The 12180-nt window shown below is 41.7% G+C and overlaps 1 protein-coding gene and 1 long non-coding RNA gene across 4 annotated transcripts in view; one reads left to right on the forward strand and one right to left on the reverse strand.

Annotated features, from left to right (window-relative positions):
- The window catches only part of HAP1 (huntingtin associated protein 1), an 86372-nt gene extending 81173 nt beyond the window's left edge, over positions 1-5199 (forward strand). For 2 of the 3 annotated variants that reach the window (XM_073683308.1, XM_073683309.1), the window contains 3 exons: positions 56-271; positions 1214-1316; positions 3944-5199. In XM_073683308.1, coding sequence (XP_073539409.1) covers positions 56-271; positions 1214-1316; positions 3944-4418 — 794 coding nt within the window. In that variant the 3' untranslated portion in view covers positions 4419-5199. Of the gene's footprint in view, positions 1-55; positions 272-1213; positions 1317-1969; positions 2062-3943 lie in introns of all 3 variants that reach the window. The other variant, XM_073683311.1, reaches the window with a different exon arrangement.
- A 3114-nt stretch (positions 5200-8313) lies between these two features.
- LOC141272507 (uncharacterized) lies at positions 8314-10681 on the reverse strand. The gene is made up of 3 exons (XR_012322018.1): positions 10594-10681; positions 9929-10018; positions 8314-8937 (listed from the first exon to the last, which is right to left on the reverse strand). It is a non-coding gene; the product is annotated as an uncharacterized lncRNA (long non-coding RNA).
- Positions 10682-12180: the final 1499 nt, after the last annotated feature.

The raw sequence follows: 12180 nt of genomic DNA on the forward strand, positions 1-12180 counted from the left end.
ATCATAACACTATGGAACAATGTCGTGTATGATTTACTGTATGCTTTATGTCTAGGCTCAGCGACCCTGCTGCACTGGCAGAAGTTGGCTAAGCCCAATTTAGGTGGCATTCTGGATCCTCGTCCCGGTGTGCTAACCAAAGACTTCCAGGAATTAGACATTGACGTAGAAGATGTCTACAACCTCAATGACTTTGAGGAGGATGACCTGGAGCCTATAACTTTTGAAGCCATTGCTACATCCACTCCAACCAAAAGCAAACCAAATAACAGTGAGTATTAATAGAGTTTTTTTCCTTACTATGGAAATGTACAGAAACCGGACAAAAATGTCTGAGAATTTCTTTAACTCCCAGTAGGTCAGAATGGAGAGAGTCATATATGTGGCAAACTTTGAATTTCTTGTACCAGGCTTATCACCACCCTTATCACTGGTCAGACACCCGCTCCCTCTGCCATTACTAGAGACCTCTTATGTTTCCTACAGGGATCTATATGGCTCCCCCTTGTCTAATACATAGCTTAGACTCCATGGGAAGGTGCCACATAGAAGGAACTGATTTTTATAAGGTTAAAGGCATTGAACGGTTTCAGAAAGACCTCCGTCCCTAGGCAGTTTATTTTTAAAAAAGACAAGCTGAACATTACTCACACTCCCCAGGTCCAGCGCTGCTGTTTCTTTTGTCTGTTATTGACTGCAGCGTTGACGTCGCGTCAAAAACGATACTGCCAATCAGTGAGCTCCATGGCTTTACTAGAATTGTTGGCATGAGCTGCTGAGCTCAGTGATTTTTTGCAGCATTCTTAAAATGACTTCAGCGCTGCAGACAATAAAAGACACCGGCAGCAGTGGTGAAGACTCAGTGTTGAACCAGGGGAGGGTGAGTAAAGCAAATTGATTTCTGAAAACTAAAAAATTCTCATTACTAATGAGTGAGCAGTGCTATTTCATGCTGCGCTCTGGATCATTTCCTACAAAAGTTGCTCTTAGGGCTCATTCAGACAAACGTAATGATGGCGCATTATTGCATCCTGCATTACTACTATATGAATGAGCCAAAAATGGCCAGCTACATTATGAATTATACAAAGTCCATAGCAAAGTTGAGCTGTCGCCTCCGTCCCCTCCAGATGTCTCCATAGAAGTAGTGCTGCCCTTGGATGCGATGCCCATCTTGCACGTCTGTCTTACGTAGATGACTTGTATGTTTCAGTGTTCCGTTCTGCTAACAACCTCCCCCAGACTCCGTCTACCTTCACCATAACCACATGTCGCATGTCGCACCCTCTGCAGGACATTACGCAGGTCACATCCAGGTGGGTTTTCCATGGTTTACACTTGTCTGTCCTTGTCTCGTCACTACATTCATATCTCCTTTCCCTATACGTACGTGCTGCAGTTATAAAGACCTTAGTATGGTGGCATAGGCGTTCTATAAAAGTGCTTGTATGGATGAGAGAAGATCTGCACATCCATGCCTGGGACTGGGTTCCAGCTCATTCCCATCACTTTACCCATTATGCTTCTTAACTTCTGTCTAGTAGGAGGTGTCGTACATGTAAGCATTTCAACTTAGAGGCAAAAATCTTCAAAATAAAATAAATAACAAGAAAAAAAAAAATTCTGATCCTTTTAAAATTTACTTAAAAGTTCTCTTCCTGTATTGTGCCATCACTGGCCTCAAGACATTTTTGGATTAGGCCTCTGTGACGCTGTGTCCTCTAGTGACATAACGTTATCCAATCGCTTTGTAATCCAATTACAATTCTTTTTTTAACCATTCATTGCAGATTTGTGCCAAGTTGGAGAAATGTCCCCTCTCTTTACCATGTTTTGCACGGTTAACTTGTTCCTTTGCAGCTGCCGGTGAATGGGTGCCACATTGCCATCTGCTGAACTTCTTCCTGCACCACTCACGGTTTCCTCCCTGTCCCTCACTCTTGTTCCTTTTCCATCCTCACGGTTCTAGGCACTTCAAGTCCTGGTGGAAGCGCCTTTTCCATTGCTTGACTTTCTGAGAGGCGTCTGAGTGCAGGGTCAGACAAAGCAGCAAAGCATCAGGTAGCCCAGTTGGCAGTGACCTTCTGGTCTCTTAAGGATGACTCAGTGACCAGACAGAGCTGGCGTAGTGCACGGTCCTTGTCCTGTACAGTCCAGTATTAACATTCTGAATTGGCGCCACCTAGAGGATGCTTTGCATATAACATCTAGTAGTGCTGAAACTCCTAGAATGGATATCACCAGCACCCGCAGGACCTCGTTCACCTATAGGTACCAAGGAAATAATTTATAGCAGCTGGGGACACTTCTGGTCACTGAGTTATCTTGAACTAGGTTACTGCAAATTGTATGACTCCTTCTCAGGGTTCATTTTGTTTTAGACTGATAAAAAGTTGTGTATCTTCAGAAATTATAGGGCCCATCACAAAAGTCAGCATGGACCCAACTTTGTGTTAGGGGATACATTAGTCTGATGGAGGCTGAAAAAGAGCCCTTTTTGCCTTCATTGTCCATCATGTTTCAATATACTGGAAATAAAAGGCATGGAATGGCATAATAGACCATGCTAATAAAAAACCTATACATTAGGTATTATATATTGGGACCTCATGGGTGAGGAATGCCACCGATTAATGTATAAGGCCCAGTGTAACCAGAGTCTTATAGGGCTTCACGGGTATATGGTGGACTGGGAGGGGAAGGTTGGTGGTGCCATTGGAGTTGTCGGCCAACTAACAAATCTGACTACACAGATGACTTCGTATTTTGATTGGCTAAACCCTAGCCATGCTGTCATTTATTGAAATGATCCTCACCGGATAGACCGTATGTATACTTGCCAATGAATCCCAAATGTTGGGCTTATTAATGTGTCACCCCAGTTTTCACCCAGGAATGTTCCTAAAACTAACAAATGCCGCCTATTAAAATACAGGATAGTGTATACCACATCTCTTTGTGGACTGGCCCAAACAGGACTGTTGGGTAGTATGTGCTTTCTGACCCATAGGTGTATCAGTACATCCAATGGCATTAAAATCCTATATTTACTGCAGAGTAGCCATTTCTCCTCCACAATGCATTTCACACCAAAAACTGATAAAATGAAGAAACTCGCTGAAAGCTCAGACACATTTACTGGTGATTTTTTTTTTTTTTCGTTAATAGTGAGAGGATCACTAGTCTGTGGTAGGAAAAGGAACATTCGGGGTAAAACAGATAACCTGTGGGATTCCGAGTGCTAGGTTTGGAGGGCTAAGCATGATCGAGGTCGTCCTGTGTTCTTCAGATCCTTGCGTCATACTCTGCCCCCTCAGTCCCTGCACTAGCTGTAATACCAGGTATCGTTTTTTCCTGGGCTGCTCCTTTAATAGTAGAACCCTGAGTCGGAGTGTCAGAAAAGGTTTTCTCTCTTTAACCCTTAACTGTTTCCTTGTTGTTTTTGCATGCGCTAACCCTTGCACCTGTCTTCATTAACCACTTTTTCTCCTTTTGGAGGAAGAGAAAAGCCTTGTGTTTATTCACTGGTCTGGGTTCTTTTAATCTTTAGCTGTTAGCTGGGGGAAAAGGGCACTTTTTTACATTACTTGAATGGTGAAGGCTCATTGTAGGCCACATACATTACCTGCAACATTGTGCCAGAACGGCAGATGGAAATCGAAAACCAGTGAATCAAAGACAAGGGCTTGTCCCGGTGTGATAATGTCACGTGATAGTCCACCATGGTGGCTTATGCCTCTTACTGTAAGCACGTTCATGTTTTCATTTATTTCTGGGGCCAAAATGGCCAGCACTTTTATAGTATTGCATTAGAAGTTCTGTCTTAATTGTTAATGGTTAGAGAAGACCATATAGGTGTCACCATGTGAAGGCACTTGTAATATAATCAATCAATGTAGACTTCCTATGTTCCTCATCATGGTTTCCTCTTGTCTTCCTCCAGTCTTCGTACAGTGCGTTCCTCATGTGGAAGCTTTGAGAGCTTGAGTTCCTTAAACCTTGAACCTCACAAAGAAGATCCAGTAGCAACCTATGTCCCCCTAAGGAATGACCAGCCTGACTCTGGACGTAATACACCCTTGGGATTAGTTACCCTACTTAAAGAGCATGGTATATCTGCCTCTACAGACCCCAGCAGCAAAACCTCAGCAGAAGCTGGAGTTCAGCCACCTGCCCCCCTTGCATACCCACCTATCTTCCAGTTAGGTTGGGGTAGGACTTTAAGAGGTCTAGGCTTTGGAAGATCCATTATGGACAGCGCTACAGCGAACGTGACACCAAATTCTGGCACTGCACAAAAAAGCATCTTTAGTATAAACCTAGTAGAACAGTTACGGAGACTTGGCTTAAACCGGGTGGTGGAGAGGAGTATTGTTTCTTTCCAAAGGACAACTGAAGCCAAGAAGCCTTCAAGCTGAATCTGTATCATGTGACTGACCAGAAAGGCAGTGAAACACTGAAGACTTCACTTTGCACTGACTTCACTAATGATGGGGGCATGAGGAGACTACACAGCCTTCTTCATACCTTGTTAGCTTGCATGTTCTGCTAGTAGGATATGGTGGTGGAAGCCGGGATTTTAGAAATGGCCACATCATGGCTGTGCAACCTCCACCATATTACAAGAGACAGCTTGTATCCATCACAAAAGGAAACAGGGGGCATGTAGCTACCAATCTAGTAATGCAATGCTCCTGGCCAATATGCAATTGCAGAAGAACTTTTAATGTCCTTTTAGTGTAAGCTGCGAAATGAATGAGGCTCAGCTTAAGTCTTTTAAATGTCAGTGCATTGCTTATATATGGGCTATTTACTTTTAATGGTACAAGTAACGGGTCCAATTCCATGTTTTTTCATGTTTTGCTATATCCTGGTTGCACAGGACAAAGCTTATATTTTTATATACATAAAGAAATGTATTATTACCAGTGGCAAATGCCAACCACATTGCTCTCTACCTCCACCTACCAGTGAGCCTAGGTACTGCAAATGCTAGAAGACTGGAGCTGGGTCTGGGATTCATTTAATGTTATAAGACTCCTGATAAATGGTTGTAGTACCATACACCAGGTCTGTGCCCGGTCTGCCCAGGGCTGGTGAAATGTGCTGAACAGGCCGAGACTTTAACGTTCTGATGATGGAATACTCCTCTGCACTGATTCTATGTGACTATAATAAATTGACAAAGTAAATATATCATTGGTTGTTATGATATACAGTGATGGTGTCTATCTGGAAGGCAAAAGAAGAAGGTTCTGCACCCCTAATTCTTGGCGAGCATAAAAGATGCATCCTACACCTCCATGTGCGTCAGATACACTATATAAGGCCTCATTTAGACATCTGTTGTTCTCGTACGAGTGCTGTCCATGGTTTTCATGGTTAGCCCTCGTACCTATGACAGTCTATGGGACCATTTACATGTCCATGATTTTTTGCTGACTGAGACGTGTTCCATTTTGATCCGAGTATCTGATCAGAATCGGCAAAGCAAGTCTATCCGCGTTGGGATTACATCAGAGTGTGGTCTGATTTTCACGATTTGTCAGATTGGAGAAGGTAGAGAATTTTTTTTTTTCCCACATACAACAAAAATTGATGACACTCAGATCAAACGCTAATCATAGTCTGGTAAAAAAAAAAATCAGTCCATACGTGGAAAATATTGAGGTTTAAATGATGCCTAAGGCCTCATTCATACGTCAATTTTTAGATGTGCAAAAAAAAAAACACCTGGTTTTATCAGTGAGATAGGTCATCCATTTTTTTCACAAATCTATAGTCTTACATTGCCGAATTTGTTCGAATCAATATCAGACATGTTTCCACAATTTTGCGCAGACCACTCAGTCCACAAATTATATGCAGACGACTACATATTTTGTTTACCTTTTTAATCCCTTCACGATATTTGATGTAAGTTTACATCATGGTCAGGAAGTTGTGCCCACACCATCAACACCGGGAGCTCTGCGTAAGTTACAGCCAAGCATCGGCTATGACTGCAATGGCCCGCACCGCCCCGGGCCATTTAACCTTCTAAATGGCTCTCCTTCCCTCCTGAGTATCGCCTTGTGGCTAAGCAGTCCTGTACAGCCACATATGGGGTATTGCCATGTTCAGAAGAAATTGTGTGACAAATGTTGGTGCCACTTTTGCTCATTCACATTGCTCAAATGTAAAATTTGAGGTTAAAACTACATTTTTGTGGTAAAAATGTCCTTTTTTTCTTCACTGCCTAATGGTATAAAATTCTGTGACACCCTTGTTATCTATATGATCATTACACCCCTAGATGAATTCACTGACATGTGTAGTTTGTAAAATGGAGTCTCTTATGGGGGGTTCTGTTGTTCTTGGACCTCACGAGCTCTTCCAGTCGGTCATAGCACCCACAAACCTTAACAGTAAAATGTACACTATAATATGGTGCTCTTTCCCTTCTGAGCTTTCCACTGTGCCTGAAAAGTATTTCTCGATTACATGAAGGGTATTTGCGCAATCAGGAGAAATTACACAACAAATGAGACCCTTCAAATGTGTCATGACATCCGCAATATATTCCAGTTAAAATTGAGCTCTAAATTCAGTTGACGCTCCTTCTCTTACCGAGCCCTGCTGTGCGCCCAAACAGTAATTTTCCAACACATATGGGGGATTGGTGTACTCAGGAGAAATTGCAAAACAAATTGTACAGTCAATTTTCACCCGTTACCCTCCTGTAAATGAAAAATTTGGGACAAAACCCAACAGTTTTGCCGGAAAAATATATTTTTAATTTTTACGGCTCAATGTTATAAAATTTTATGAAGCACCTGTGGGATCAAGGTGCTCACCACACATCTAGATAAGTTGAGGGGTGTAGTTTCCAAATTAGGGTCACTGTTTAGGCACATCAGGGGCTCTCCAAACGCGACATGGCATCCACTATTGATTCCAGACAATTTTGCTTTCCAAACTTCAAATTCCCTTCCCTTCTGAGCCCTGCTGTGCCCCCCAAACAATAGTTTTCTCCCACATATGGGGTATCTGTTTACTCAGGAGAAATTGCACAACAAATTCTATTGTCCATTTTCTCCTGTTACCCTTGTGAAAATGCAAACTTTAGGGCTAAATCAACATTTTTGTGGGAAAAAGTAAAATTTTCCTTTTTTCCTTCCACATTGCTTTAATTCCTGTGAAGCACCTGAAGGGTTAATAAACTTCTTGAATATGGTTTTGACCACTTTGAGGGGTGCAGTTTTTAGAATGGAGTCCCTTTCGGGTATTCTCTGTCATATAGGCCACTCAAAGTCACTTCAAATGTGATGTGATTGCTAAACCCTTCTAACTTCCTAACAAAAAACAAAAAAAATGTTTCCAAAATTATGCTGATGTAAAGTAGACATGTGGGAAATGTTATTTATTAACTATTTTGTGTGACATATCTCTCTGATTTAAGGGCATAAAAATTAAAAGCCTGCAAATTGCAAAATTTTCTAAATTTTTTCAAAATTCCGATATTTTCAGAAATAAACGCAAAAAAATATTGGCCTAAATTTATCACTAACATGAAGTACAATGTGTCACGAAAAAAAGATTCTCAGAATCACTGGGATTCGTTGAAACGTTCAAGAGTTATTACCTCATAAAGGGACACTGGTCAGAATTGTAAAATTTGGCCTGGTCATGAAGGTGAAAACAGGCTTGGGAGGTAAAGGGGTTAAAAAAGGGTTACTCCGGCTCCACTGATGCATGGAAAGAAGGCTGGTGACATCACGTATACAGATATCCTCCACCTAGCGTGCGAGAGCAGCAGGTATCATGCACTTGTACAATTCTACTAAATTCTACAGACAGGTGTGAGATACCTGCCATTCGCGCATGTGAATTGACCGAGGTCTGTAGAAGTTATGTCAACTACATCACTCACTTCTTAATATCAGGATTATAAAACAATTCTGATATGGATTTTCAAAGTAAGTGCACCATATCCATCAGGACTAAGAATTCTACTTAAAAATGTGAAGTTTGTACTCTGAAACAGTTATTGGTAGTTTTGCCATGATCATTTTTTTGCAGGAGGGTGCAGAGGAGCATACAAGAAACTATTACATCCACACTTTACATGATGGACCTATTGTGGTGTCAGATTAATCGTGACCTACTGTGGGGCATTTTCCAGCAATAAGAGAGACTTTCTAGATCATACACACCGCATCCATTGCAGAGTATAAAATGCTGTGGCACAAGAACGTCTGGTTGAGAAATGGACATAAACAGAGGTTGGGATAAATTCCTTGTTTATTTTCAGTTTTTTTATGCGTCGCCCACATTACCATACACTTCTCGTCAGAAACCAGGACAGTATATCAATACTTAAATGATAATATAGCTATCCCTACGGAGACGTTCACAACACTGTGGGTTTATGACTATAGATCCTAATCTGCACTTCTGCTCCCGTAGTCCGTCCAGCCATATTGCCTCTCTTGTATGGAGTGAGAGTCGTCTTCAGCATCCTGATCTTCTGTGCCCGAAGTCCATCCAGCCATATTGCCTCTCTTGTATGACATGAGAGTCGTCTTCAGCATCCTGACCTTCTGCACTTCTGCTCCCGGAGTCCATCCAGCCATATTGCCTCTCTTGTATGGAGTGAGAGTCGTCTTCAGCATCCTGATCTTCTGCGCCCGAAGTCCATCCAGCCATATTGCCTCTCTTGTATGGAGTGAGAGTCGTCTTCAGCATCCTGATCTTCTGCACTTCTGCTCCCGGAGTCCATCCAGCCATATTGCCTCTCTTGTATGGAGTGAGAGTCGTCTTCAGCATCCTGATCTTCTGCACTTCTGCTCCCGGAGTCCATCCAGCCATATTGCCTCTCTTGTATGGAGTGAGAGTTGTCTTCAGCATCTTGATCTTCTTCTGCACTTCTGGGCTCATCTTCAGCACTAGAGGTGTCTAGGGAGTAAAGTCAATAGAGTTAGGAACTGCATCAAAAGCCAGCAGCGAGGGTTTTGCAGTGGCTTTTGGCCATGCAGTTTTTACATGTCAAACATAAAATTAATGTTTCACCTGTATAACAATATTTAAAAAAAAATGCATCACAAACATAGATAGATAGTTTTTGACCATGTGATTGAAAATGAGTTTCGTAAATGCACCTAAGCATATAGTTTTAGGCTTCCCTTCACCTGGTGTCAGGTGCACTAGCCCACTCACCCTCTGTGCACCCTCAGAGATGTCAATCTGGGAGAGCCTTTTAAAGGGTTACAATTGAGCAGGGTGTCTACAAAAATGAAAGTGGGGTTTTCGAGGGGGGTGTTACTTCTAGATCTAAAATTTACAGATGTGTTCCTTATCTGGGTATGTAGTCACATATCAAGTGACTCCTGTCATTAGCTTTCCTGCTGTCACATGCAACTTTCTTATGTTGCTCCTCCTGTCACTAAGACTCCTGGCGGTAAAACCAGATGACCCCTAAATGTGTAAATTCAGGTGATTTGACAGATCTGTTCCGTAGAGACTTTGGCCCTAAATCATGAAAGGGAGCCTTCCACCTGATTTTTGTTACCCCATCTGAGAGCTGCATAATGTGGGGGCAGAGACCCTGATTCCAGCGATGAGTCACTGACTGGGAAGTAGTGGGTGTGGTCATGTGCAGCCAACAAACTCCTCATCATTTATGCCACAAATGCCCTACTGACCCTGATTGGAGCATATTTCTTGCTGTGACGCACATCAGCTGAAAGATGCGCCAAATTCATTAAAAGGAGCACAACTTTTAATTTAGCACATTTTACTCCAGTGCACCCTTAATAAAGAAGGGTGTACAAAACATTAGTCTTGATGGATCGAGGCCTTAGTGTGCTGCAATGCAGAAGGATTAGAAGTGTCGCTGCGAATATTGGGTATGGGAATGGTATTTTGTCCCCGTCTGTCAATCATTTACCTGCTGTTTGCTGTTCTGTCATTGGCCTACAGAGGGCAACCGTTGCCAGTACGGCTAACAGAATAGTAACACAAACTCTCCTGTCCATTTCTGCAATACAAAAACATCAGATCAGTATGTGGTTTCTGCTGCCACCTAGTGTACATAAAAGTGCATGGATCAAGCAGAATAATTACAAATAAAATTAATACCTCTTTGTATAAAATTTGTCTCAGAAGTGTGAGTGACCCTATATACGTATCAGATTTACCTTCATGACCAGTCTATTCCTACTTATTCTATAGATCTAGTGCCATTACCAGTTCGTTGGTTCTAGGATTATTTAAGGGATTCCCAGTTTTCAGTTATGCAGTAATTAATTAATTGACATTAAAGTGAGCAGCCCTATAGGATACCTTCTTCTAAATACTTGATGACAAAGGATCCCCCATTCAGAGACCCCAATAGTCAATTATGGTTAGCTAACTGAGCTTTACTAACTTTTTAGAGACCCAATTCAGGTGGCTTTGACTCTTGACGTGAGACTTGTTCTCAGTAATATAACCACAAACAGAAAATATTGCTCCATCCTGAGAATATTGAAGCTACTTGAAATTATTAAAATAAGTAGCGTAACCTAGCCTGTCCCTTCGTCTATTGCCCCCTGCTGATCATATGTAACTCACCTGATCTTGTATCGGAGCCTGGACGGTAGTGCAGGAGATGTCTCTGGCTTTCTGCAGGTTTTTATTGAGGGCATTGTAGGCTGTCCCCTCCTATTGTATCAGTCAGTCACTTTTCAACCCTCCTTATTATCTCACACTTCTGCTCCTGATGTCAATGTACACACTGCCCTAGGATTGATGAAGATCAACTATTTGTCAAGAGGATCATTCAACATAATGAAAGATGGGCAAATATAGCCAAAGAAATCATCGTAATGACGCTGCCTGACACACAGCAGAGCAGAGGTTCAAATTCATGGAAAATGTTCATCTATCTGGAAATGGACCTTCTACAAAATTCTATAGAGTCCTGCTCTTCGTTATTGGCACCCATGAAGTTTAAGTACATGATGTGGAATATCGCTTGAAAAAAATGAATCAAGTGAAACATTTTTTTGTGTTCAATACAAAAGAGCAAATGATAAACAATAATTTAAAACCAAAAACAATGGGAGAGAAAAATAGAAAAACCTAAGCTTGCTGTGTCACTAGTATCGGCACCCTTTATATTAATTTAGTATGGAAACACATTTTGACTCGCATGTGGTAAATCACAAAAGAGATTCACCTGATTAATTGTCGGTGCCCATGTGACATAAATTAGCCAATGAATGATGACTTCAGTATTTAAAAAAATACATAATAGGCCCTGTTCCTTTGTCACAATGGTGAAGACAAAGGAGCTGTCTGAGGACATCAGAACTGTTATTAGCAAACACAAGACTTCCAAAAGGTATATGTCCATCTCCAAAGACCTCAGTATCCAGTTTCAACAGTGAGCAAAGTTATGAAGAAGTGTGCCAAGAATGGAATCGTCAAGAACCTCCCTGGATGTGGAGGGAAGAGGAAAACTGACTACAGATGTCTTCGAAGGTTGGTGCAAATGGTTGAAAAAACACGTCAAACATCCAAAGACCTGAAGGCCAACCTGGAACAGTCTGGGGTCATGGTTTCAACAAGTACCTGACACTGCACACTAAACCAAGCAGAGCTTTATGGATGAAGGCCAAGGAAGAAACCATTGCTGAAGAAAAGACATAAAAAGGAACAACTGATCTTTGCCAAAGAGTACCTTGACAAACCACAATTCTTCTGGGAAAATGTTCTATGGACAGATGAAACAAAAATAGAGCTTTTGGCAATGAAAAGCAACAGTTTGTTTACTGATGGCGCAATAAAGCGAATAAGGAAAAGAACACCTTACCAACAGTTAAGCATGGTGGAGGAAACTTTGTTTTAGTGGAAGATCATGGGTCCTACAGCAAGATAATGACCCAAAGCACACATCCAAAAATACACAGGAATGGTTAAGAAAGAAAAAATGGACTGTTTTAAAATGCCCAGAAATGAGTCCTGACCTCAATCCCATTTAAAATCTTTGGGATGAGCTGAAATCTGCAATTGGGAAAAAGAACCCTGCAAACGTTCAAGTTTGAACAAACTGCAAAGGAAGAGTGGGAGAAAATTCCAGCTGAGAAAAAGCTTTTAGATGGCTACAAGAAACGTTTCGAGGCTGTCAGCAACGTCAGAGGGTGTGCAGCCAAGTAT

The sequence above is a fragment of the Phyllobates terribilis genome, unplaced genomic scaffold, assembly GCF_046119375.1.
Source record: "Phyllobates terribilis strain yellow unplaced genomic scaffold, ASM4611937v1 Scaffold_5__5_contigs__length_657084704, whole genome shotgun sequence".
Classification (NCBI taxonomy): Eukaryota; Metazoa; Chordata; class Amphibia; order Anura; family Dendrobatidae; genus Phyllobates; species Phyllobates terribilis.